We start from the raw sequence: 27,603 nt of genomic DNA, 5'->3' as shown, positions 1-27,603 counted from the left end.
CAGAAACCCCAAACAGTTTCCCCGAATATCAATAAAACCCTTAAACATCTATGTACAAATCCAGCAAGAGTATCTGAGTACTCCATTGAGTAGTCTTCCACAAAAAAACGAGTGCTGTAAAGTAGATGAATTGAGAGATAATATTTGTTTGCAGTGCTGAGGATGGAACCTCAGGCCTTGTGCATGTTAGGCAAGCTCTTTATCACTGAGTTATAGCCCAGCCTCCTAAAAGATATTATTTAAAGAATAATGCAGATACTATCTAAAATTGTACCCAGATTTGCAATACACTTAGATGGAAGGTTTAAAGATACAAAAGTTACAAACCATGAGAGCTAAACGCTCCTGGAAAGGGAGGCAAAGATGGAAGCCATGATGCATAATGTAACACCTAGTGTACACCTTACCACTCAGCTTGCTGCAGCACAAACCATCCTACTCTACAGCTTTGTATCACTCTTCAGGACTCGTGGATGGGCTGAGCAGGTGTTCTAGAGTCTCTGGACTGGGGATGACTTCCTGAGGATGGCTTCACTTACTTGTCTGGAAATGGGCTTGGAATCTGCTAGGACTATGAGTGTGACTCAGTATTGTTCTGTCTCACGCAGGCTAGGCTAATCTTCATTTTTGTTGGTGGCTATATGGTCTTCAAGAGCATCAAGCTCTGTCCCTGTCTTGCTGCTGTCAACTTTGCTACTCAGTTGCATGGCCATCTCTAGAGTGTCTGGGAGGGTTTAGCCAAAGCCATGGACAGAGGAAAGTGAAGTCTTATGGCTGTTTTAGAGATAACTTATCAGAGCATGCTGCACACTTTAATGCAGGATCACCCACCGCTTAAAAGCGTCACTGATGTGCACAATGAAATTTTGTAGAGCAGGTTTCCAGTTGTAGTATATATTTGAGAAAGATATGTTTTTGAGACAATATAATGGATATTCAGACAAAGTTTTGTAGCAAGAACAGGTAAAGTTTTCAAGTGAAAAAACTTGAAACTGCAGAAAGTAGTTTTGAGGACAAAAACCATGAAAGGCTTTGGATCACTTTGCACTTTATCTGTGACACGTTTTACTCATTTTCTTAAGGCTTTTTCCTTCAGTGTGGTATATAAAGTAGGTCTGTTGGTCTCTCCTTGGGCTATCTTAAAGTACCATAGATGGGGTAGCTTATGCAACAGACATTCATTTTCTCATGGTCCAGTACCTGGAATTCTGAAATCAGTGTGTTGGGAAATTTGGTTTCTTGGGTCCTCAGTCCTTGGCTGGTAGATGCCCTTCATTTTTGTGTGTCTTCAAATGGTCTACCCTGTGTGTGTGTGTGTGTGTGTGTGTGTGTGTGTGTGTGTGTGTGTGCGCGCGTGTAAATTTGTTCTTCTTATTGGGACAGTTAGATGGGATTAGGATCCAACCCAATGACCTCATGTTAACTTAATTACCCCTTCAAAGCCTAATTTCCAAAATTCAGTCACATTCTGACATACTGGGAAATAGAGCTGCAACAAGCAAATTTTAGAGGAACATGATTCAGTCGATTAAGAGCCTGCTGGGCTCTTTTGCAGCCTGTTCTACCCACAGATCTCCGATGAACTAGCTCTTTTCTGGGTGGAGGGGAACTGGGGACATGGATTTTTCCCTTTGAATAATGAGCATTCATACAGAAGATCCAGACTCTGAAAGCAGTAATGAATCAGAAAGGAGGTTCACAGTGGCCCCCCACTGTCTACATGAATGAGCTGGTTTGCTTGCCAGAGTAAGCAAAAGATGCTAGGAGTAGATGCAGAATAGAGTCCAGCAAACCTGCTGAGCCCAGAAAGCCAGGCTCTTCCGGCCTCGGCCTCGGGAGGAAGCCCAGCAGTGTGCTGCAGGCCACTGTCCAGGCAGTGCCTGTGGCTCTGGGCCGCCTGGGATTGGAGGGCTTGCTCAGCTTCCAGATACAAGTCAGACCTCTCATTTCAGAGCCCTTGGAGGACAGCAAATTCCTTCGTTCCATTTTGTGAGAATTAGCTGTCAGACTACAGAATCACAGGTTTCAGCAGGCTGCTTTGTAATGAAGGTGGGTGATTTTGGCTAATAGGCAGGGCACTTTTGTATCCATGGGAGTTAAGTGTGCTTAACCAGAGTGGATTTCTTGATGGAGAAGAAAAAAAAGGAGTGTGAGCCAGAGGAGGAATCATCGTCCATGTTACCATTCTCTATCCTGGAGACATTGTTAATTGTGAGATACACCAAATAAAAAAATGAGGCACTGGCATAAGGAGAACAGCTGTGAGTAAGCACTATGCTTAAAGAAGGAAGGCTCCAGGCAAGTATGGAGAGGCCATAGGAAGGTGAGGGGCAGGAAGGCTGGATGAAGAGACTTGGGAAAGAGGGCAGCGTGGGCTGGTGAGGGGTGGCACAAAGGAGCCGAGCCGGGTAGAGGGACGTCCTGAAGTGTGTGCCACACCGTGGCTGTAGTCAGGCTTGCCTGGGAGAGGGGGATGAACAGGTTGTAAAGCAAAGAGCCTTGCTTACCTCAGTATCCTGGGAAGGAGTTTGAACCTATATTCTGTGCACTCAGAGTAGCCACTACACCTTTTCTTTTTGGGGTGGCAGTGGTCAGACCCAGGGAATAGCGTGTGTTAAGTGCTCCATACCACTGACCTACACCCCAGCCCCATTACTCATTATAAGTCCGGGGTAGTTGGAACACATACAGTGGATTGCATACCTGAAGAATTTAATGTAGAAGCTGCTGATGAGTGAATGAATACCGGAGAAATGACAGCTATTCAAGGGGCAGAATACTGAAAGATAGGCAAGTCAAGGGGAGAGAGAAGTGCCCCAGGCTGACCTGCCTGTCCTACCTCACCTTCAGCCTCTGCTGTGCCCCACCTCAGAGGCTGTCCCCACGACTGCCTTTCCAAGGATTCAGGGTTGATGGAGAGCAGGAGGAAGGTAGATCTGGCTCCAGCGTGGCCTCCAGCAGAGGCTGTTTGCTCAGGACCTTGATGTCCCCAGAAGGCCCCTCTTAGGGTCCACCAGTGAGTCCAGTCTCAGACCCTTTAAAACCTCAGACCTCAGCCAGGGAGAGCTTGCCTTGGAAGCTTGGACATGGAAGCCACAGGACTCCTCACTCGCAGAGCCCCCTTGCTTACCCTCCCTGGAGAGGTTCGTATTGATCACGCTGCTCTGGCCTGATGGATCTGTGCGTGCGTGTGTGCGTGTGTAATGTACACAGGCCAGGGATTCTAAACACGGCTGCGGGCTCCTGCTTGGCTTCCCACATCAGCGCTTCTGCTACTGATACTGAGTGCAGGCGTTCGGGCCCCAGCGAAGTGGAGCTGGGGCAGCCTTCGGGACTAGGGCTCTGGGATGAGGTGCACATGGCTTTCCATGGCAGTGCTGGCCTCCAGAGGCTGCTGGCTCCAGACTGTGAGTGGAGAAACCCAGAGGAGAAACCCGGAGCCCAGAGACTCACAAACTTTCCCGGGGAAAGTCGAGGTTCTCCGGCTCGGCAGAATTCCAAACATGGCTGTGGTGTTACCTTGGGGACTTGCCAGTTCTGGTAAACTTTAAAAACTATTTGTGACAAAATGCTGAGGGAAACATATTCTTTTTTTTTTTTTTCTTAGTTCTTATTTTTTCCCTATTCCTAGCCCTCCCTTCATGCCCTCCACCCTTCCCTATTTACAAAGACTTTATTTCCATTTTTTCCATTTCTCAGCATTTTTTCTTTTCCCTTCTTTCCTTTCCCCTGCCCTTCCCACTACCCCTACCCCTTTGGACCTTTTCTTCCTATTTTGCATTATCGATTATTCATTCTAATCATTGGTACATTTTAGGTATACAACATAATGACATTCATCATTGGAAATTTGCAACTTTACATAGTCTCTCTTGGTTCTTATTTTTCACCCTGGCCCAGCCCTCCCTTCAACCCCTCCAGTCCTCCCTATTTACAAAGATTTTGTTCCTATTTTTCCATTTTCTCATATTAATCCCATTCCCTTCTATCCTTTCCCCAATCCCTCCCACTTCCTTCCCCTTTGCCCCTTTTCTTCCTATTTCACATTACCTATTATACATTTAGTCCTTATTTACACTTTCAGTTTCTCACACCAGAGAAACTATTCGGTATTTACACATGTGTGTCCTATTTATTTCACTTAAGAGTGTTCCCTCAATGTGCATCCACTTAGCTATAAATGTCTCTAATTTCTCATTTTTTATGGCTGAGTAGTACTCCATTTTATAAAAAAACCACATTTTCTTTATCCAGTCTCCAGTTGATGGGCATTTGGGCTGTTTCCAAGTTTTAGCTATTACAAACTGTGCTGCTATGAACATGGGCACACATATTATCACTGTAGTATGATTCGTTTAATTCTTTGGGGAAGATCCCCAGCAGTGGAATAGTGGAGTCAAATGGGACTTCCAGTCCTAGTTCTTTGAGGTATCTCCATACGGATTTCCACAGTGCTTGCACCAGTCTACAGTCCCACCAGCAGTGGAGCAGGGTTCCTCTTTCCCCACAGCCCTGCCAGCATTGGTTATTGGTTGATTTCATGATAGCAGCCATTCTTTCTGGAGTGAAGTGGAATCTCAGCATTGTTTTCATTTGCATCTCTCGAATGACCAGTGATGTTGAACATTTTTTCATGTATTTATTTGCTATTTCTACTTCTTTGTCTGAGAAATGTCTGTTCATTTCAGATGCCCATTTTTGGATTGGGTCTTTAAATTTGGGAGGTCTGATCTTTTTAAGTTCTTTATAGATTTGAGATAGTAGACCTTTGTCTGAGGAAAAGCAGGTGAAGATTGTTTTCCCACATTGTGGGTTGTCTCTTCACACTGCTGGTGGTTTCTCTTGCTGTGCAGAAGCTTTTTAATAAGAAGAGATCCCATTTGTTGATTGTTTATGCTAGTTCACAGGCAACTGAGGTTTTGTTCATAAAATCTTTTCCTACACTGATGTCTTCAAGCGTTCTACCTAACCTCTGTTCCAACTGGTTCAGAGTTTCTATTTTAATATTTAGATCTTTAATCCATTTTGATTTTAGTTTAGTGCATGGTGAGAGATATAGGTCTAGTTTTAATCTTTGGCAAGTTGAAGCCCAATTTTTCCAGCACCATTTATTAAAGAGGCTATCTTTCCTCCAGTGAGGGTGTTTGGCTCCTTTGTCAAAGATGAGATGGCTGAGTGTGTCTGGCGTTGTTTCTGCATCTTCTAATTTGTTCCACTGGTCCTCAGGTCTGTTTCTTTGCCAGTACCATGCTGTTGTTTTCACAGTAGCTTTGTAGTATAGTTGCAGGTTGGGGATTGTGATACCCCCTGCCATGTCTGTGTTACCTAGAATTGCTTTTGCTATTCTGGGTCTCTTCTTGCTCCAAATAAATTTTTGGATTGTTTTCTCAAGGTCTATGAAGTATGCTGCTGGGATCTCAATTGGAATTGCATTAAATCTATATAGCAGTTTTGGAAGTATGGCCATTTTCACTATATTAATCCTTCCTACCCAGGAGCAGGGGATGTCTTTCCATTTTCTGATATCATCTTCAATCTCTCTTTTCAGAGTGCCATAGTTTTCAGAGAAGAGGTCTTTGATTTCTTTCGTTAGGATGATTCCTAGGTATTTCAGCTTTTTGGATGCTATTGTGAAAGGAATTATTTGCCCTATTTCTCTCTCAGTGAGTCTGTCATTCATGTAGAGGAAAGCTATTGATTTTTGTGTGTTGACCTTGTAACCAGCTACTTGACTGAATTTGGTTATTAAGTCTAGAAGACTTTTGGTGGAGTTCTGGGGTCTTCTATATAGAGTATCATGTCATCTGCAAATAATGACAATTTGACTTCTTCATTTCCTATCTTTATTCCTTTTTTTCTTTCTCTTGTCTAATTGTCGTGGCTAATGTTTCCAGAACTATATTGAACAAGAGTGGTGATAGTGGACATCCTTGTCTTGTTCCTGATTTTAGTGTGAAGGATTTCAGTTTTTGACCATTTAGTATGATATTGGCTGTTGGTTTTTCATAGATGGCTTTTATCAGTTTGAGGTAGAGACCATCTATTCCAATTTTTTGTAGGGTTTTTATCATAAATGCATGTTGGATTTTGTCAAATGCTTTTTCTGCATCTATGGAGATAATCATATGGTTTTTGTCCTTGGCTCTATTGATATAGTATATTACATTAATTGATTTTCATATATTGAACCATCCCTGCATCCCTGGGATGAATCCCACTTGACCAGGGTGTATGATCTTCTTGACGATCTTCTGCATTCTGTTTGCCAGTAACTTATTAAGGATTTTTGCATCTATGTTCACTAGTGAGATTGGCCTATAGTTCTCTTCATCAGTTGGGTCTTTCTCTGCTTTGGGGATCAAGGTGATGCTTGCTTCCAGGAATGAATTTGGGAGTATTGCTTCCCTTTCAATTTCATTGAAGAGTTTAAACAGTAGTGGCAGCAGTTCCTCTCTAAATGTCTTGTAGAATTCAGCAGTGAAGACATCAGGGCCCGGGCTTTTCTTAGTTGATACGTTTTTAATTACATTTTCAATTTCCTTGGTTGATATTGGGTTGTTCAGAATTTTTAGGTCTTCTTCATTCAACTTTGGTAATTCATATGTATCTAGGAATCTGTCCATTTCTTCTGTGTTGTCCATCTTATGGGCATATAGGTTTTGGAAGTAGGTATTGATGATCCTCTGGATTTCTGCTGGGTCTGTTGTAATTTCACCCTTTTTATTCCTAATTGCATGGATTTGGGCCTTTTCTTTCCTTTCTCTGACAAGGTTGGCTAACGGTTTGTCAATTTTGTTGATTCTTTCGAGGAACCAACTCTTGGCTTCATTGATTTTTTTGTATCATTTTCTTAGTCTCCATTGCATTGATTTCTCCTGTGATCTTTATAATTTCCTCCCTTGTATGAGCTTTGGGGTTGTCCTGCTCTTCTTTTACTAGAAGCTTGAGGTTCAGGATCAGGTTGTTTAATTGGGCTCATTCTGTTTTCCTAATATGAATATTCACTGCTATGAATTTCCCTCCTAAGACTGCTTTCATTGTGTCCCATAGATTCCGATATGTTGTATTGTCATTGTCATTTAATTGAAGGAACTGTCTGATTTCTTCTTTAATTTCCTCTGTGACCCATTGGTTATTCAGAAGTGTGTTGTTCAATTTCCACATGTTTATGAAATTTTTTGAGTTTCTTTTGCTGTGGATCTCCAATTTCATCGCACTATGGTCTGATAATGTACAGGGGACAACTTCAATTCCTTTGCACTTACTTAAACATGTTCTGTGTGTGAGTATGTGGTCTATTTTGGAGAATGACCCATGTGCAGCTGAGAAGAATGTGTATTCTGATTTTGTGGGGTGGAAGACTGTAAACATCTGTTAAGTTCATTTGTTCAAGAGTTTGATTGAGTTCCAGTATTTCATCACTTATTTTTAGTCTAGTTGATCTATCTATTTGTGACAGTGGGGTGTTGAGGTCCCCCACTACAATTGTATTAGTGTGTATATGACTTTTCATGTCCGTTAGTATTTGTTTTATATAGTTGGGTGCACTAGTGTTTGGTGCATAGATATTTAGGATTGTCATCTCTTCCTCTTGGATTCTTCCCTTTACAAGGATGTAGTGTCCTTTTCATCTCTCTTAATCAGTGTTGGTTTGAAATCTACTTGATCTGCAAAGAGGATAGCTACTCCTGCTTTTTTTCGTGTTCCTGTCACATGCAGTATTGTTTTCCACCCTTTAACTTTCAATCTATGAGTTTCCTTTTGAATTAAGTGTGTTTCTTGTATGCAGCATATTGTTGGATTTTGCTTCTTGACCCATTCTGCCAGTCTATTTCTTTTGATTGGTGAATTGAGACCATTAACGTTGATGGTTATAACTGAAACATATTGACATGTCATTGCCATGACTTTTTCTTTTGGTTGGGTTCTCCCCCTTTCCATTTAATTTCTTGTCATGCCAGATGGGTTCATTCTGCTTTGCTTCCAGGGGTTGTGATCCTCAATGTCTGTTCCTAGGCTATTGTGTAAAATTCTTTGCAGTGCTGGTTTGGTATTCATGAAGTTCCTAAGGTGCTCTTTGTCATGAAAGTATCTTATTTCTCCATCTATTTTGAAAGATAGTTTTGCAGGGTACCTCAATCTGGGTTGGAGGCTGTTTTCTTTTAGGGTTTGGAATATGTCACTCCAAGCTCTTCTTGCCTTGATGGTTTGTGTTGAGAAGTCTGCTGTGATTCTGATGGGCTTTCCTTTGTATGTGATTTGTTTCTTTTCTCTGCCTGCTTGGAGAACTTTGTTCTTCTGTTGTGTTTCTGGAATCTTAACAATTATATGCCTATGAGTAGATTTTTTTTGATCAAGGCTATTTGGAGTCCTATATGCCTCACTTATCTGTATGTCAAGCTCTTTTCCCCTGCTTGGGAAGTTTTCTGCCGTTATTTCTGTGAAGAGGTTTTTTATGTCATCTCCACTCTCTCCTGTTTCTTCATTGAGCCCAATCAGTCTTATGTTATTCTTCGTTTCATCGTCTAGCAGCTGCTGGATTGATTTCTCATGTTCCCTTATAATTTTGAAGCAATTTTTCTTTTCCTGGTCACTAATTGCAGTCTTATCTTCTATATCTGAAATTCTGTCCTCACATTGGCTCATTCTGCTGTGTAGACTTTCAATGGAGTTTTTCATGTCCTGGAAATCTATTTGCATCTGTTTTATGGATTCCATTTGTTTCCTATGTTGAGATTCCATCATGTTCCTCAGCTTCTCTCTAGATTTATTAATCATGTCTTGCACTAGGGGCCCAGTTTCTCCTGTTATCTGAGAAATTATTTCTGATTTCATTTTTTCCAGATCCCCTTTTGTTGCCAGTTCAGTGGGTCCAGGTGGTTGAGTATCAGAGTGTTCCATCTCATTTCCCTTTGGGGTTGCTGTAGGAGATCTGGAAGTCTGGTTTTGAGACTTATTTACATGTTCTCTCATTTCGACTGGGGCGGGGGGCTGTTAGTGCCTGCATGGATTACCTCTTCTGAGCTGGGTGAGGTGGGACAGGGGCCTCAAGCAGCCGTAGGGTTGGTGACCCAAAAGCCCTTTCCTGTGGGCTGGGAGCAGCCAGAGGGATGGTGGCCAGGAAACCCCTTCCTCTGGACCAGGAGCAGTGGGATGGTGGCTCAGAAGCCCCTTCCTCTGGGCCAGGAGCAGCGGGACAGAAGGTGACCCAAAAGCCCTTTCCTGTGGGCTGGGAGCAGCGGGAGGGATGGTGACCCGGAAGCCCCTTCCTCTGGAACAGGAGCAGTGGGACGACGGCTCAGAAGCCCCTACCTCTGGGCCGGGAACAGTGGGACTCAGTACCTTGGTCTGGTGGTCTGGTGTCCTCTGCGTCTTTGTAGTGTGGAATCAGGTGGCTGCCTGTGTGCAGTGGGGTGATTCAGTGTCTTCTGTGTGACTCAGGACCTTGGTAGGGCGTGCACAGACCTGCCTGTCTGCAGCGGGCTGATTCGGCGTGTTCTGTGTGACTCAGGACCTCGGTAGGGCATGGGCAGACCTGCGTGTCTGCAGCGGGGTGATTAGGTGTCTTCCGTGTGACTCAGGACTTTGGTAGGGCATGCACAGACCTACCTGTCTGCAGTGGGCTGATTCGGCTTGTGTTCCGTGCAACTGGGGACCTCGGTAGGGTGTGGGCAGACCTGCCTGTCTGCAGCGGAGTGATTAGGCGTCTTCTGCGTGACTCAGGACCTCGGACATATTCTTATTCTTTCTATAAAACAAGGAAAGCAAAAAACATTGTCGTAAGATCATCAACATGGAAATGAGTGATCCAAGAGCTTTTGACCACAAGGCTGCAGGGCGCAGGAGCGGATGGAGGAGACTGGCTCCGGAATCGATAAGACCCATTTCTCTGGAGGGTTTTATTTTTGAGGTATTTGCATTTTTTAAAATTATTAGAAATATTTATTATAATATTTAAAATTAATAATTTACTTCAGTATTACATGGGTAATTTTTGTTTTGAGACAGGGTCTCACTCTGTAGTTCAGGCTGGCCTTGAACTCGCTGTGTAGCCCAGGCTGGCCTCGAACTCATGGTGATCCTCCTGCCTCAGCCTCCCAAGTGCTGGGATTACAGGCATGCGCTACCACACCTGGCCAATAGCTATAATTTTTATACTTTCCCCAAAAGGGTCCTAGGGTGTCTTTCCCCCAGGTGACAGGTCCCTGGCTCACTCCTGGGACCTTGTGCCCCTCTGTGGCACAAAGGAACTCTCTTGGTTTTCTGCTACTTCCAGGTCAAGTTACTGATCCCTCTCAGCCTGCTCCTCTTGGAGGAGTCTGCTCCTTTCTGCCCTGACCCATCCTGTCTGATAGATGCACCCCTACCCCGTTCCACTCCATGCCTGGGCTGAGAGCCTAAGGGACCAGAAGCTGCCCTTTCCACTCAGCCCAGGTGCTGGGGGCCAGGCCACTGAGTCTTTACTTTCTTTGCTATTTTGGGCATCAAACCAAGAGCCTTGTACAGGCTAGGCAAGCCCTCTACCACTGTGTTAGATCTCAGCTCTCTTGAAATTTTATCTTTGAGACAGGACCTCTAGAAGTTGACCAGACTGGCCTTCAATTTGAGACCCTACCATTTCTGCCTCCAGCTGGGATTACAAAAAGTGCCCTACGCCTGACTCCCAAGTCTTTATATCAATCTAGCACAAGGTTTAACACTAATACAGCCCAGGGGGTAGAGGATTCAGGAGTCTCGATGAGGGAGGAGCCCTGGAGTGTGGGGGGAAAGTTCCTGCAGGAGCAGCCAGCCTTGGGAAAACCCAGTGTGTGGGAGGAGGCAGTGGAGGGAGAGCTGTCAGAGTCCCCAGGGAGACTGCAGGGCGACTGGCAAAGCCTGTCACCCAGAACTGATATGAAGAAAGAAGGAAGGGAGAAGGGGAGGGAGGGGAGAAAGGGAGGGAGGGACAGAGAGACAGAGGGAGAGAGAGGGAGAGAGAGAGGGAGGGAGAGAGAGGGAGAGACAGAGAGAGGGAGGGAGAGAGAGGGGGAGAGAGAGGGAGGGAGAGAGAGAGAGAGGGAGAGAGGGAGGGAGGGAGAGGGAGAGAGAGAGAGGGAGGGACAGAGAGAGGGAGAGAGAAACAGAGAGAGAGGGAGAGAGAGAGAAGGGACAGAGAGAGGGAGAGAGAGAGACAGAGGGAGAGGAGGGACAGAGAGACAGAAGGAGGGAGAGAGAGGGAGGAACAGAGAGACAGAGACAGAGAGATAGAGAGGGAGAGAGAGACAGGGAGAGACAGAGAGAGGGAGAGAGAAAGAAAGAAAGGAAGGAAGAAAGAAAGAAAGGGAAGGAGGGAAGGAAGGAAGAAAGGAAGAAAGAAAAAAAGAAAGAGAAAGAAAGAAAGAGAAAGAAAGAAAAAGAATTATTCTTTCATATTTCCTAGGGGAATAACAGATCCAGGCAATATCTAGTGGCAGAGGTCTGTGACTTCTTTTATACAGAATTGTTGACTAGAGCAGTTCCTTCTTGGGGACAGTGCCAGGGTGTAACCCGGCCTGCACTGGGCCTGCACTCTCCTGTGAGCCGCCCCTCGGCGGCTGGACCCTGCAGAGCCTCCCCATCAGGGGGACCCCAGAAGTCTGTGTCTCCAGCAGCCACAGATTCTGGAGACCCTGCCACAGTCTACCATTTTTTTTTCTGCTCGATCCTCTCTAGCGAAGGAAGGGAGAACTGTGAGGAACTAACTTGCGAATTTTAGAAGTTACAAATGGATATTATTAAGAAGCACGATTGTTCTGTCTTGTGAGAACGCTCCTTGTGCTGCAGTAATTCCTGGCTGATTTAGGAATCATTAAGCTCTTCCATTTCTAAAACAAGTGAATGCAGCCTCTCCACCAGTGTGATTGTCTGAATTGGAGGTGTGTGATCCTGAACATTTTTCACCTGTTACATTTATTAGTATTTCAGACACATTAATTTCATTGCCATTTATGAATCATATAAAATGTTGTTTATTTTTAGGCAGACATGGTAAGAGTGATCTGTTTTCCTCTGCAGAAAAGGATGAGTAATGCCATTACAAAACAGTTGATGAGAGATAGAAAATTATTTCCCTGTGGGTGGGAAGTGTTTCTTCAACACTCAGTCAGTGTAGACACAACAAAACATCCACACCCTGCATACATGGTGTCCTGTGAACATGGCATCTGAGGCAGGATTTCAGATCTGTGACAACCAGGCTGTCTACCTTGCCCAGACCCTGTAGGCACGCCCCTCTGTCACAGGAAAAGGGGGCAGGTGGGCAACGCCTGCCTCCACAGCCTTGCTCCATGGTACTTCCTGGCCACTTCCTGCAGATTTCAAATGTATTAACTGTCTTCCAGTGGTGCAAGACAGAACATACAAAGGAGTCAGTCAGTCATATCCTTCTCACAAAACTGAGACACAGAAATGAGTGAGATGGAAATTAGTTTCAATAGTGAAAGGCTCACTCTAGGCACGAATATGGAGACAAGATGTGAGAGTTGGAGCCTCTGTGGATTTAATCCAACCAGGTGCTATCAGTTTGCAGATAAGGAACCAAGGCTGAGGAGGGGAATGGGTCACACAGCTAGTACACGGGATGGTTATGCGGGGGATCCTTTCTTTCACATGTAGTGCAACCAAACACCTAGACTTCAGCTACCACAGCCCAGAGGTAGATTTTGTAGAACCATCGGTACTGGACAGCTGTGTCGCTGGATGAAAGGCAGGAGGAGGATGAAGGGGAGAAGGCGCTGCTGGCGTCATGCAGCCTCGCTGCTGTGCTTTTGGATGGACTCACTGTCCTCTCTCCTGCGAGTTGTTGCTCCTGTCTCTAGACCTCCATTTAAGGAAGGGCCATCAGTGTCTCTGTCTCCGCAGTCCTGGAGTCTGGAACAGGAGGCACTGTGCATCCTGGGAGCATCTCTACAATCTCCATATTTTTAGTTATTATTAATTTGATTGGTACACTTTAAGTATACAATACATTTACATTCATCATTGGAAATTTGCACCTTTAGGTAATCTCTCTTGGTTCTTATTTTTCCCCCTTCCCCTGCCCTCCCTTCAACCCCTCCATCCCTCCCTACTTACAAAGACTTTGTTTCCATTTTTTTATTTTCTCATATCAATTCCATTCCTTTCTTTCCTTTCCCATACCCCTCCCACTTCCCCTTCCTCTTTGCCCCTTTTCTTCCTATTTCACATTATCTGTTGTACCTTTTTGTCCTTATTTACACTTTCAGTTTCTCACACTAGAGAAACTATTCAGTATTTACACATGTGTGTCCTATTTATTTCACTTAAGAGGGTTGCCTCAATGTGCATCCATTTAGCTATAAATGCCTCTAATTTCTCATTTTTATGGCTGAGTAGTACTCCATTTTATTAAAAAACCACATTTTCTTTATCCAGTCTCTAGTTGATGGCCATTTGGGCTGTTTCCAAGTTTTAGCTATCACAAACTGCTGCTATGAACCTGAGTGTACATGTATCACTGTGGTATGATTCTTTTAATTCTTTAGGGAAGATCCCCAGTAGTGGAATAGCAGGGTCAAATGGGACTTCCAGTCCTAGTTCTTTGAGGTATTCCAATACTGATTTCCACAGTGGTTGCACCAGTCTGCACTCCCACCAGCAGTAGAGCAGGGTTCCTCTTTCCCCACAGCCCTACCAGCATCTGTTATTGGTTGATTTCACGATAGCAGCCTTTCTTTCTGGGGTGAGGTGGAATCTCAGTGCTGTTTTCATTTGCATTTCTCGAATGACCAGTGATGTTGAACATTTTTTCATATGTTTATTTGCCATTTCTACTTCTTTGAGAAATGTCTGTTCATTTCAGATGTCCATATTTGGATTGGGTCTTTAAATTGGGAGGTCTGATTTTTTTAAGTTCCTTATAGATTCTAGACAGTAGACCTTTGTCAGAGGAACAGCTGGGGAAAATAGTTTCCCACATTGTGGGTTGTCTCTTCACACTCTTGATGGTTTCTCTTGCTGTGCAGAAGTTTTTAATAAGAAGAGATCCCACTTGATGATTGTTTGTGCTAGTTCACGGGTAACTGAGGCTTTGTTCATAAAATCTTTTCCTTCGCCACTGACTTCAAGAGTTCTACCTAACCTCTCTACCAGCCGACTTAGTGTTTCTGTTTTAATATTTAAATCTTTAATCCATTTTGATTTTAGTTTAGTGCATGGTGAGAGATATAAGTCTCATTTTAATCTTTGGCAAGTTGAAACCCAATTTTTCCAGCACCATTTACTAAAAAAGCTATCTTTCCTCCAGTGAGGGTGTTTGGCTCCTTTGTCGAAGATGAGGTGTCTGAGTGTGTCTGGAGTTGTTTCTGCATATTCTAATCTGTTCCACTGATCCTCAGGTCTGTTCTTTGCCAGTACCATGCTGTTTTTATCACAGTGACTTTGTAGTATAGTTTCAAGTTGGGGATTGTGATACCCCGTACCTTGTCTTTGTTGCCTAGGATAGCTTTTGCTATTCTAGGTCTGTCCATGTTCCAAATGAATTTTAGGATTTTTCTCAAGGTCTGTGAAGTATGCTGCTGGAATTTTAATTGGGATTGCATGGAATCTATATAGCAGCTTTGGAAGTATGGCCATTTTCACTATGTTGATTCTTCCTGCCCAGGAACAAGGAATGTCTTTCCATTTTCTGATATCATCTCAGATAGATCATCTCTTTAGAGTGCTATAGTTTTCAGAGTAGAGGTGTTTAATTTCTTTTGTTAGGCTGATTCCTAGGTATTTCAACTTTCTGGATGCTACTGTAAAAGAAATTGTTTACCGCATTTCTGTCTCAGTGAGTCTGTCGTTCATGTACAGGAAAGCTATTGATTTTTGTGTGTTGATCTTGTATCCAGCTATTTTACTGAATTTAGTTATTAAGTGTAGAAGATTTTTGGTGGAGTGCTTGGGGTCTTCTATATAGAGTATCATGTCATGTGAAAATAATGGGTTTAACTTCTTCATTTCCTATCTTTATTCTTTTTATTTCTTTCTCTTGTCTAATTGCTGTGGCTAATGTTTCCAAAACTATACTGAACAGGAGTGGTGATAGTGGACATCCTTGGCTTCTTTCTGATTTTAGTGTGAAGGATTTCAGTTTTTGACCATTTAGTATGATATTGGCTGTTGGTTTTTCATGGATAGCTTTTATCAGATTGAGGTAGAGACCATCTATTCCAATTTTTTGTAAGGTTTTTATCATGAATGTGTGTTGGATTCTGTCGAACGCTTTTTCTGCATCTATTGAGATAATCATATGGTTTTTGTCCTTGTCTCTATTAATATAGTATGTTACATTTATTGATTTGTGTATGCTGAACCATCCCTGCATCCCTGTGATGAATCCCACTTGGTCAGGGTGTGTGATCTTCTTGATGATCTTCTGCATTCTATTTGCCAGTATCTTATTAAGGATTTTTGCATCTATGTTCATTAGTGAGATTGGCCTATAGTTCTCTTTTTCAGTTGGGTCTTTCTCTGCTTTAGGGATCAAGGTGATGCTTGCTTCCAAGAATGAATTTGGTAGTAGTGCCTCCCTTTCAATTTCATTGAAGAGTTTAAACAGTAGTGGCAGTAGTTCCTCTCTAAATGTCTTGTAGAATTCAGCAGTGAAGCCTTCAGAGCTCAGGCTTTTCTTAGTTGGTGAGTTTTTAATTAGGTTTTCAATTTCATTGATTGGTATTCAGTTGCTTAGAATTTTTAGGTCTTCTTCATTCAACTTTAGTAATTCATATGTATCTAGGAATCTTTCCATTTCTTCTATGTTTTCCATCTTATTGGCATATAGATTCTCAAAGTAGGTATTGATGATCCCATGGATTTCTGCTGGGTCTGTTGTAATTTCCCCTTTTCATGTCTAATTGCATGGATTTGGGCCTTTTCTTTCCTCGTTTTTATAACATTGGCTAAGGGTTTGTCAGTTTGGTTTATTCTTTCAAGAACCAACTCTTGGCTTCATTAATTTTTTGTATCATTCTCAGTCTCCATTGAATTGACTTCTTCTCTTATCTTTATAATTTCCTCCCTTGTATGAGGTTTGGGTTTGTCCTGCTCTCTTCCTTTTCTAGAAGTTTGAGGTTCAGCATCGGGTTATTTAATTGGGCTCACTCTGTTTTCCTAATATGAGTATTCACTGCTATGAGTTTCCCTTGTAAGACTGCTTTCATTGTGTCCTATAGATTCTGATATGTTGTATTGGCATTGTCATTTAATTGTAAAAACTATCTGATTTTCTTCTTTAATTTCCTCTGTGACCCATTGGTTGTTCAGAAGTGTGTTGCTCAATTTCCATGTGTTTATGAAATTTTTGCGGTTTCTTTTGCTTTTGATATCCAAGTTCATCACACTATGGTCTGATAACATACAGGCAAGAACTTCAATTCCTTTGCACTTACTTTTAAACATGATCTATGAGCGAGTATATGGTCTATTTTGGAGAACGACCTGTGTGCACCTGAAAAGAACGTGTATTCTGATTTTGTGGGGTGCAACACTCTGTAATCATCTGATTAGTTCATTTGTTCAATAGTGATTGAGTTCTAGTATTTCGTTGTTTATTTTTTGTCTACTTGATCTATTTATGACAGTGGAGTGTTGCGGTTCCCCACTAATACAAAGTGCTTATTTCATTTTTCATGTCTGTTAGTATTTGTTTTATATAGTTGGGTACATTAGTGTTTGGTGCATGCATATATATTTATGGGAAGATAAGTCAAAGAGGAGGCAACTCTGCTGTCACTTTGTCTCTTATTTTACAAATGAAAAGACTCATCTGTCAGTCTTTATCTAGGATCCCAGAATTCAAAATAATTTTGACATACTGAGAAACTTTGGTAAAGTTCTTCAGATTTTCTGATTTCCATTTTCCTAGTATAATATGGAGGTTAAACAAACATACTTCAAAAGAGTTAGGTTTTTCCCATAGTGCATTACTTAGGACAACTAGAGGGAGTAGTGATTACCTTGATGTCACTGATCTCGTTGGCAGGTACTGAACATGCCTGAGAGAAACATTGTCACCCTTTTCTGGTTGCTTAATCTAGTAAACAAGTATGAAAGGCAAGGAGTGAATGCTTCCACGTACCCATACATGCCACCCTACCATTCTCACACACTGAATTTTATTCAGTGTTAAGTGTGTGTTTTGGTAAATGAATCATCACTATTATGCCAAATCTTGCCATCAGTAGGGAAGAGAAGACAGCATGGTGGTACATACCTGTAATTCCAGCTCTTGGGAGGACAAGGTAGGAGGATTGTGAGTTTTAAATCAGCCTGGGAAGAGCAAGTTCCAGGCTGCCCTGGACAGCACAGTGGTACCTGTATGAAAGAGGACAGGAGAAGGATGCAGGTGTGATGCAGCACATCTGTGTTCCCGGGGTTTGGGAGCAGATGCAGGAGGATCACCAGTTCAAGGGCAGCCTTAACTCTGTGTAGGCACACTGTCAGAGAGAAGAGAGAAGAGAGAGACAGAGAGGGAAAGGGGGAGGGGAGGAGGAGCAGGGCAAAGAGGAGGAGGGAAGAAGGCGCGCCGCTGACCTCACCCCGCCCTTTCTGCAGGATGCTCTTGGGCGCCATACTCCCTCTACTGGAAGCTGTGTTGCTCCTGTGCCTGCTAGCATGGCTCACTCATCAAACCCAAGCCGTGTTCTCAGGGAGACATTCTCATGTCTCTGGGGCCCATTCCACACCACACCGGTTGGCGCAGGCTGGGGTCTGAGCGGCCCCGGTAACTTGGCCATGCTATGGGTCTGGTGTGCATTGGCAGGGGCTCTGCTCCACACACTCGCAAGTCATGAAAAGTGCAAGTGAGTTCCACAGCAGTTCTTCAAAGCTCTGCCATAAGGGCCACACACCATTCTTCTCCCATCTCACCTTATTAAGAGGTGCTCACTCTCCTCTCTGAACAGAGCAACCCCGGCAGGTGCCTACAAGAAGGAAGACTGCGTGACCCTGATCTGTACCTAGCTCCAAAATATTGTCTCCCTTTCCCACATCAGAGAAAGTGTTCCTCTTCTTGAAAGGAGGCAACTCAAGAGCTCACCCCCATCCCAGCCCCAAGGCCAAGGTACTGTGCAAATACATGCACAGCTGGACTTCTCTGTCTGGGGTTCCAGAGCTGCGGATTCAACTATCTGCAGATCACATACATGTGAACATGTTCAGGAACTTCCAAGAAAACAAAATTTGCATTTCCTGTACACTGACACTGTGCCAAGTCCACACAGTGAAGTGATGTGCAGGTTGCTGTGGCCTCCTGCCACCTCACAGGCCCTCGGTGTCTCCAGACCTGCAATGACAGAGCCCTTCACTTCGTCTCCTTCATACATTGGTTCATATACTGTGTAGTTAAGCCTGTGATGGCTGAATCTCTACTGAACACTTACGAACTTTTTCTTGTTATTCTTCCACAAACAGTACAATGGAACAGATATTTGCATAGCACTTCCATTCCATTGAGTAGTTGAGGAATCCAGAGAGGATGCAAAGTGTAGGGAAGGATGTGCATAGGTTGTACAGTTTCTGTGCCATTTTATATAAGGGCTTGGGCATCTGCACATTTGGTAACTGTAGGGTCCTGGAACCAGTCTCTGAGCCTACTGAAGGATGACCACACATGTCCACATGCCTTGGTCAAAACACCAAGTCTGTCCATGACTCTGCATGGTCTACTGACCTATACCTTCCAAAGAGCAGGTAGCTAAACCCGTGTTCTCCCTCCATGTGCTGCGTGTACCCTGGGATGGAGAGGAGCTGGGATGCCGCAGTCTCTAGTTTCCCAGGGCTGATCCTGAGTGGGCTCCAGAAGTAATTCTGCTCCTGGGTGGGGCTCATGAAGACTGTCCCCTCCCTGACTCTTAACAATCCACAATTTTGATATTTTAAATGGGCACTGGATAATCAGCCTCCTTTGGAGTCTGAAGCAGTTTTCCCAGGCTGTTGTTTGTCCATGAAAGATAGGAGCACAGAGATAGTACAGGACAGTCTCCTATCTTCACTTGTCTTCTGACTTGTGGTTCATTCTGCCGAACTTTCCTATGTCCAGCTTGTTACCTACACAAGTGGTTCTCGGCCACGTTCACTGCTCTTTTCTCAGCATGATTCTGAGTTTGCTTAGGTGTCTTTGCTATTGCAAGCCAGTACCTCTCGCTCTCACCTTGCTTTCCCTTTCCCACTTTCTGTCTTAAATTAACTAACTCTGGCCCTTATGGTGTGAAAGGATTGTTTCCAGCACCTTCTCCAAAACCAACATCCACAAATACTCAGCTCCCATCTATAAAATAGCTGAGCATTTGCATGATAACCTCTGCAGTCCTCCCATACACTTCCAGTCATCTTGAGATGACTTTACAGTAGCTAGTAAAATGTAAGTGTTGTGTAAATCACTGTACTCTGTTGTTTAGGAGATAATGGCAGGAAAAAGTCTGTACCTGTTCAGCACAGCTGCGGTATTTTAAAGACATTTTGCATCCCTAGTTGGTTGAATCATGGCTGTGGAAGCTGAGGACAAGGAGAGCTGATTGCAGGGGGCTTGGCCTTACCAGCCTTCACAGGGAATAAAACACCTCCGTCCTTTCCCTCAGTGCTACATGCACAATTATGTATTTTACCGGAAGGCAGCGTAGTCCATTTACAGATTTTGGTGACAGCTCTGATTATACCTGCAAAGCGGATGCAGCAAGCTTTGGGCCTCACCAGCAGTTGTGGATGAGTCTTTACTGTTGGGAGGAACAGGCTGTGCCTCTTCCAACCCTCCCAGGCTCTGGGTCGGTTTTATTTTTTTCTTTTCTTTCATAATTGCTTTCAAACTGCCGAATTCTGTTCTGAGAAATTTCTTTCCCTGATAACTTAACAAGCACAGTCATTAGCAGTCAACACATGCTAATTAACATTCCTCTCCGGTCTCTGCTGAAAGAGCTACATGCTCATCTGACATGTGCTCTAACTCTTTACAGGTGTTGGATTTGCCAAGCATTTCACCCATGCATGACACTACTGGCCTCCCAGCCTATAGGCCCGTTCTGTATCAGTCAGTGCATGCTGAGTTACATAGCAGGGAATAAGGTCTGTGCATGCGCGCGCGCGCGCACACACACACACACACACACACACCAACATATTCTTCCTCTCAGACCCTTCTGGGTGTGTTCTGCTTAGGGTCAATCGAGGAGAGGCAAGTATATGTTTTGGAAGGCACTTGAGAAGCACGAACATTAATCTGCAGGACTCTGTTTAGCCAAACCTGAACTTTTGAGGGACCTTCTGTTTTCTGGCATCTTAGTTACTTTCTCATCACTGAGACACAATACCCAACACCCACACCTCTAAGGAGGAAAGATTTATTTTGGCTCACAGTTTATAGTGGTTTCAGTCCATAGTTGGTTCCAAGACTGGGCAGCATGGCAGAGGGGAAACAGCTCATAGCATGGCAGCAAGAAGCAGGGAGAGATAAAAGGAGGAAGGAAGGAGATAGATCCTTCCAGGCCATGCCCACAGAGACCACCTCCTTCAACCCGGCTTTATCTCCCAACATCACATTTAGCTGTACACTCATCAGTGGAAGAATCCGCTGATGAGTATCATGGCCCCATGATCCAATCACCTCCCCAAAGCCCCAGCTATGAGCACACGAGGCTTTACAAGGTCATCCAGATAGAAACCACAGCAGCTGGGGATTGCATGGCTCCTTCCATGGTGAAGAGCCACACTGATTTGAGGCTTGTAGGGAAGCTCCTTTGATAGCCTGCTCCCTGTGACTGCTTCTGTGTCACTCACTCCATGACTACTTAAATGCTTGTGCAAGAATCAGCTTCCCTGCACCATAAGTCCTCTTCCACTGAATATCTGGATACTGTCTTAGTTCATTTTCTGTTGCAGTAACAATACTTGAGACTGAATAATTTAAAAGATTAGAGGTTTGTTTGTGTTAGTTACTTTTCTCTTTTTGCAGAGACAAAATACTCAGCACCCAACGTTAGAGGGGAAGGGGTTTATATGGCTTACAGTTCATAGAGGTTCCAGTCCATAATCAGCTGGCTCCCAGATAGGGATGGCAAACAGGCCTCACAGAGGAGAAACAGCATGGCGCGCACAAGGCAGCAAAGGCAACAAGAGTCCTTAATAGTGTCTTTCTGCTCCTTTTATTTTATTTAGACTACCTGGATTAGGTCAGTGTCAAACCAATACTCACGGGTAGTGGTTTAGTAATCACAGGCCCTTAACCCCAGCATCACACATTCCAGATTTAGACATCTTGGAAAAAGGCTCCATGAGGCTTTTGGGGAACATCTAGATACAAGTCACAGCAGCTTGGCTCATGGTTCCAGAGCCCAGACAGGGCAAGGGCCTGGCACTGGCACCCTCTCAGCATCTGGTGAGGGCCATCCCGCTGCGTCCCTGTGTGTTGGAGGGCATCGCATGGCAGGAGAAGTAGGAGTGGTCCTCCTTCCTCTTCTTTAAAACTACTCATGTCATCATGGAGGCTCCACTCTCATGACCGCATTTAACCGTAGTCACCACTGAAAAGTCCCAACTCCAGATGCCTGCAACATATGAATTTGGGGATTCCCAGCTCGTAGAGTTTTGTTGGGCATATTCACACCATAGCAGACACCTTTTATTCTCTTAAATAGAACCTAAGTGATATGTCAGCCGTAATTTTGCATCCTGTGTGTGATGGTTGGACACACTGCATTTCTGCCCTGCCTGTGGCTGTAAAGCCTCCTTCCCTGGCTAGAGTGCAAGTCCTGTGAGGCCAGGAGTTTTCTTTTTGGCATGCTTCTGAGCTTCTGACGGTTGGCAGGGCCTGGCAGAGCCAGTGCCACAAATGAGGCTGAGTGAACCAGTCCATAATGGAGTGTGACTTGCATCCCAAATCTGTCTGTTGTAGTAGTTGGAAAGATCTTCAGCTGGAAACTCAGGACGAAGGACTGCTATGGGATTTCTTGAGAGTTACTGAATTCACACTCTGTAAAAGTAATAAAACTGTACTATCTCATATATAATGGGAACTATGAAAAATATTAGAAATATTGAAGCCTTATTTACATTTTTTCCTTCTTTTCTCATTTAAACATTTTGTATATAGGAGGGGAGGGGAGGTTGAAGCGAGGGAATGAGATTGGGGAAAAAGCATGACCAAGATATATCATGGACAGGTACAAGCTCCCTTTGATGAGTGTGATCGTTATGTATATTTAAAGTGTACCAATAAAATTAATTTAAAAATAAACTACATGAACTGGAAACATATACAGATAAAATTTTAAAAAGTGGGGGAAAGGCAAGAAGAGAAAGAAAAAATATGAGAAAAGAAGGAGAAACCGGAAACAAAGCCTTTGTAAATAGGGAGGGTGGAGGGCTGAAGGGAGGGCAGGGGAAGGGGGAAAACAAGGACCAAGATGCATCATGTACAGGTACAAGTTCCCAGTGATGAATGTGATCATAATGTATACCTACAATGTCCCAATAAAGCTCATTTTTAAAAATTAAATAAAGTGAAAAGTAAGAATTATGAAAGAAAATATCAAAGTCTCCAGCAATCAGTCTCTCCATCCTTCCTGCCCCCGATAATTCTTTCAGCTGAGGAGGAAATCGTCTCTGAGACCTCCTCTAGGTCCTGTTGCACTATCAGGCCTATCTTAGTTGTCTGCAGGTCTTTGTGGGCACTGTGAACCCCGTACCCTCCCTGCAGTGCTTTGCCTCTCTACCTGGAACACCTGCACCTTCTGTGGAATCTGCATCTGGCTTGAGTGCTATTCTCTATACTGTCATTCTGTGCTGTTGCTTGATTTTCTTACCTTTCTGGTTTTCAGTTGTATTGTTTGAGAAGACTTTTAAATAACAATAAATATTATTGTATAAGCTAATATTTGTGGATCACTGTGTACATGTTAGACATGAGTTTGCCTTTGATTGTTCTCCTTTTTCTTTGTAGCACATTTAGGAGGTGGACATGAGTTCCCCTACTTTACAGAACAGCAGTTGTCATAGGTCACACTGCCCATCAGTGTTAGGATTGTGAGCAGTCTGCATAAATGTGCTAAAATACATTTTACTGCTCATTCAGCCCCTCCTCGGACCTCTGCATCTGTTGCAGTGTAAGATTTACCAAGCGTTATGTTATATCCCATGTTCTCATGCTATTGACTTATCGGCTTTCATCTGTTGGATCCTACTGTGTCAGACCAGGCAGGGTATTAATCTCTGACAAAGGGAAGAGTGACAGGTGAGGATGTAAACATGGCAGAGACCCAAACTTACAACAAGGAATGACGAAGCGTATGGAAACTCACTAATAGAATTGCCTTGTCTCTTCTTTGCTGTGTTTCAGGAATACCAAATCGATATATTTTTTGCTCAGACCTGGACAGACAGCCGCCTTCGATTCAACAGCACCATGAAAATACTTACTCTGAACAGTAACATGGTGGGACTGATATGGATCCCAGACACCATCTTTCGCAACTCTAAGACAGCAGAGGCTCACTGGATCACCACGCCCAACCAGCTCCTCCGAATCTGGAATGATGGGAAAATTCTTTACACTTTAAGGTAAGATGCTGTGTGGCTCTCCTTTAAAATTTTTAATCAACATGTAGCATTTGTACATACCAGGTACAGTTTATTAATTCAGTGCATGTATACAATGCATATTGATCAAATCAAGGCACTTAGCGTTTTTATGTCCTCCAGTAATTATCATTTCTGTATGTTTGGAATTTTTGGACTCTTCTAGTAATTTTGAAATGCATCATAAATTACAGATTCTATGCTATAAAACACTAAAACTAATTCCTGCTGTCCATGTGGCTCTTTAGTTACTTATTGTCTAATTTTGGATCCTTCATTTAAATTGCTGTCAATATGAGACCCTATTATGACCTTTAAGTTATATTATTTCTCATGTGGGACATACTATATAGCATCCTGAAAAAATTTGTCCTAATGCCATGTGCATGAAAATGAAAGTACACACGTGATCTGCAATGAGTACAAAACCATTTCTTCATCAGAATTTATTTCTGCAGGAAGGTGGCTTTAAAATTATCTTTTGTACATTAATATATTTCACCTCACGTATGCACTCAGCTAGGAAAATAGAGATGCCTTTGAGTTCGACTTAACACACATAGCAGTAGCGAAATTTGAGACTTGCCTAGCATGTGCAAGGCCCTGAGTTATATCCCCAGCACCACAAAAGAAGAAAGATCAAATTAGAGACCACAGGGACGAAGGGTGCAGCGGGCATTCCCCACACACCCCTAGTGGAGGAGGCACCACTCTGCAGAGTCCTCCTGAAGGCAGGGCGGACCTCACCAAAACCCAAGGAAGGGCAAACTGTGCTTCGAAGGAGTAGGCTGACTCGCCAGAGTCCCTGCAACAAACTGGTGCTAGCAGAGCTAGTTCTCTCCACAGGCTGCCTGCGTCGTCAGGGCCTAGCTGAGCACACGGCACACAGCGGACGGCATCACACCACTGACACCTGCCCCTGGCCGCCCTTCTGCTTGTTCAGTGCTGGGACCAGGACGGTGCCCTTTGGCCTGGAACTCCGGAGGGCACTGTCTTTGGGTCTTCCTGGGTCTCTCCAAAGCACGGCACACACCTCTGTTCTAACAGTCTGTGTCCCTGCCCCCAGAGGCCCTTGCTCCTTCCTGTGCCTCCTGCCCCTGCCCTTGGGGCTGCTTCTCCTCATCCTGCGGTTTCAGCCTCAGCACCTGGCCTCTGCCACTTCCCACATTCCCCTTGGCTAGCTCCATCCATCCCTGAGACTTTAAAGGCAGGTTCCGTTGAGCCAGAACATCCCTTCTGAAGTCTAGGTTTCTGGAGCCACAGTCCTGTCTGGCAGGCTTGGTGGCATCTGGAGTTCAGTCTGGCTCAGGGAGTGTTATGTTTCCCTCTTCTGTGCACAGAGCCACCCAGCGCCCTGCAGCCCCACAAGCTCCCTCCAGCACTCTCTCAGAGCCCACGGGTGCTTTTCTTCCTCACCCCACACCCTGGGCCCTGAGCCTTAATTACGGGTGCTTGTGGCCCTGAGGAGAAATCTGTGACTCTCAATGTTAAACAAGAGTCCAGAGCATAAATGTAAGCACCAACAACACCACAATCAGCCAGAGATAAGAGAATATTTAAAGGTTCAGGGAAAGAATAATTTTGCCCACAGGGAACAACAGCAATAATAATTTTTTTTAAAGCCAGGGAGAGAGGTTGACTGATGAAATACACTGGAAGAGCTGGAATTTCTAACAGGTGTGTCATCAGTCCTAGAGCAATCAGAATGAGACTCTGAAATGAAGTTGGCCCTCAGAAAACCAGGATGGAGACCTGGCCCGTCCTGGGATGCTTGGTAGGAATCCTGTCACAGGGCTTTGGAAGGATATAGAGTACTCACTTAGTGAGGCCACCACCTGCTGCTCGAAGGACAGGGCATTGTCTAACCAGGAAGTCCCCCACTCCATACATGTGGATTGATTTTGAGAAAATGCCCTTTTAGACAAATATGCCACTTTCAAAGGGAGGAAGTATTCCATTTAAACAGATTGAAAACAATGACTTATAAAACAACAGTTGGTTTATTTCCTTCTCTCTGACTTGGCTTGCATTTTTAGACACAGTTGGAATTTTACTAATTGGAATTCTCTCCACTACTGATAGTTAAAAGCAAAACAAAATAATGCAAAAGCAACCAAGTGGCCTCACTGAGCTAACACAGTTGCCAGGATGGACCCTGCTTCGGTGACTGCCCTCCTGCCCCCTGCATTGCAGTACCTTACCCACCCTGCAGCCCTGCCCAGGGGCCCAGGCTTTGTTGCTGTTGTCCCCTGATAGTGACTGTGGCTCTCCCACAGGCTCACCATCAATGCGGAGTGCCAGCTGCAGCTGCACAACTTCCCCATGGATGAGCACTCCTGCCCGCTGATCTTCTCCAGCTGTGAGTACCATACCATCTTGGGGTCAGGCGCTGCGGGGAGAAGCTGCTCTGGTGCTGGCTTCTGGAAAACTCACGTGATTGTTGACAGTCTCACTGTACAACCGAAGAAGACTGATAGTGGTTTTAGAATTGATGACCTGGATATTTTTACGCTACTTTGTTACACAGGCCTTATGTTTCACTATAGACAACTTTAGCAGAGCAACTGTGCCCTGCATGGTAATACCGACGGATTCAGAAACTCGTGACCAGTTGGCTTACAGAGACTCATAGAAAAGACTGAGCTGTGCAAATTATTCAGAAGTGTACAGAAATTATGTTCCAGTAGTGTTAGGGTTATTATTTTAAAGACAGGTGATTTGTCTTCTATATAGGAAGATAAAACATTCCCCTTTAAATATGTTATATTTGTCTTACTGAATTATTGCAAGATAAAATTTTCACAGTATTTTATCTTCCAACATTTTTCTTTTGATTTATGTAATAGCTAGCAATCTTTTACAAATCCTTAAAGACAAAGTCTAATATTAAATGCAAGAGTATGTATATAATAAAATATCAAATATCAAAATTATTTGCTTGGAAAGCTTTTAAGATCAATATGAAAGTATATCTGTTGACTTTAAGATGGTTCATTTAAATGTATTAATCACAAGAACATCTGAATGAAGCATAAGAATTCAATTACCTTTACTGGCTTTCTTTAAAATTGCATGTGAAACATTAGAAGTAAACCTAATGAAGTCTCAGTCAGACATTTTTATGAAACAAGGGAGGAACATACATTATAATTCACTTTAGGTTAAGAAAGGACAAAATAGAAAGCAAAATTTCACTTGCTGATCTAGACTGGGTAAAAGTACTCTTATGTAAAGAATAGTTTAATTAGATGAATCTAAACCTATTGTATTTGTTGCTGACATCAATGGTGGATACTTAGCAAGGGGACACAAATGTCGGTGATGTCGATTAAACGTACATGTGGAGCCAATTGAGCTGGGTTTTCGCCATTTATTTAAAAGTTGCACAACCACTCATCTTGTCTAGTGCTTTGTGAGTCAGTTTGGTGTATGTGTGCATAATGTTTCTGACTGATTCATGCATCATAGTTTATCGGTGAACCCAGCTGACTCTGTTGATCTTTCTGATGCATTGATATGGTACTGAGTGTGTGATTTTAGTGGCTGTAATTTCTTTATTACACATTCTATTTTGTTGCTTGTTCTAATCTTCAGTGCAATCGTGACAGCCTCTGATTTCCTCACCAAATTTTCAGTGACGTCTTTTAAGTTTTCAGAAATATTGACATCTTTGTGGGAAGGCTTTGCACAATTTGTTGCTCTGTTATTTACTAATTTGACTTCATGTTTCCTGAGACATTTTTTGTTGCCAAGTCTTGTATTTAAGTGGGCTTCTTCTGAAGACAGCTTGCTCTGCCTTTGCCTGATGACTATTCTCTCATTTTTATTTTTTAATTCTAATTTATTAAACTAAGTAACACTGTCAATTATCAGATCCACTGCCAAGCACATGGTGCCTGGAGTTTTAAACTAATGCTACTTATTCATTGATAGTCCATGTGAAATTTATGCTGGCAATTTCTTTTGTAAATCCCTTTTATTGAAGTATAGATTTTATGCAATAAAATACATGTG

At 43.5% G+C, this 27,603-nt stretch overlaps 1 protein-coding gene across 1 annotated transcript in view; it reads left to right on the top strand.

Moving 5' to 3' along the window:
* The window catches only part of Gabrg3 (gamma-aminobutyric acid type A receptor subunit gamma3), a 574,107-nt gene that overhangs the window by 285,476 nt on the left and 261,028 nt on the right, over positions 1-27,603 (top strand). The window contains exons 4-5 of the mRNA XM_004872184.3: positions 23,351-23,571; positions 25,866-25,948. Of these exons, the coding sequence (XP_004872241.1) occupies positions 23,351-23,571; positions 25,866-25,948 (304 nt within the window). The remainder of the gene's footprint in view (positions 1-23,350; positions 23,572-25,865; positions 25,949-27,603) is intronic.

The sequence above is a fragment of the Heterocephalus glaber genome, unplaced genomic scaffold, assembly GCF_053883595.1.
Source record: "Heterocephalus glaber isolate CG9 unplaced genomic scaffold, H.glaber_assembly_v1.0 deba00001531, whole genome shotgun sequence".
In the NCBI taxonomy this organism is placed as follows: domain Eukaryota; kingdom Metazoa; phylum Chordata; class Mammalia; order Rodentia; family Bathyergidae; genus Heterocephalus; species Heterocephalus glaber.
This window is presented reverse-complemented; position numbering and strand designations above follow the sequence as displayed.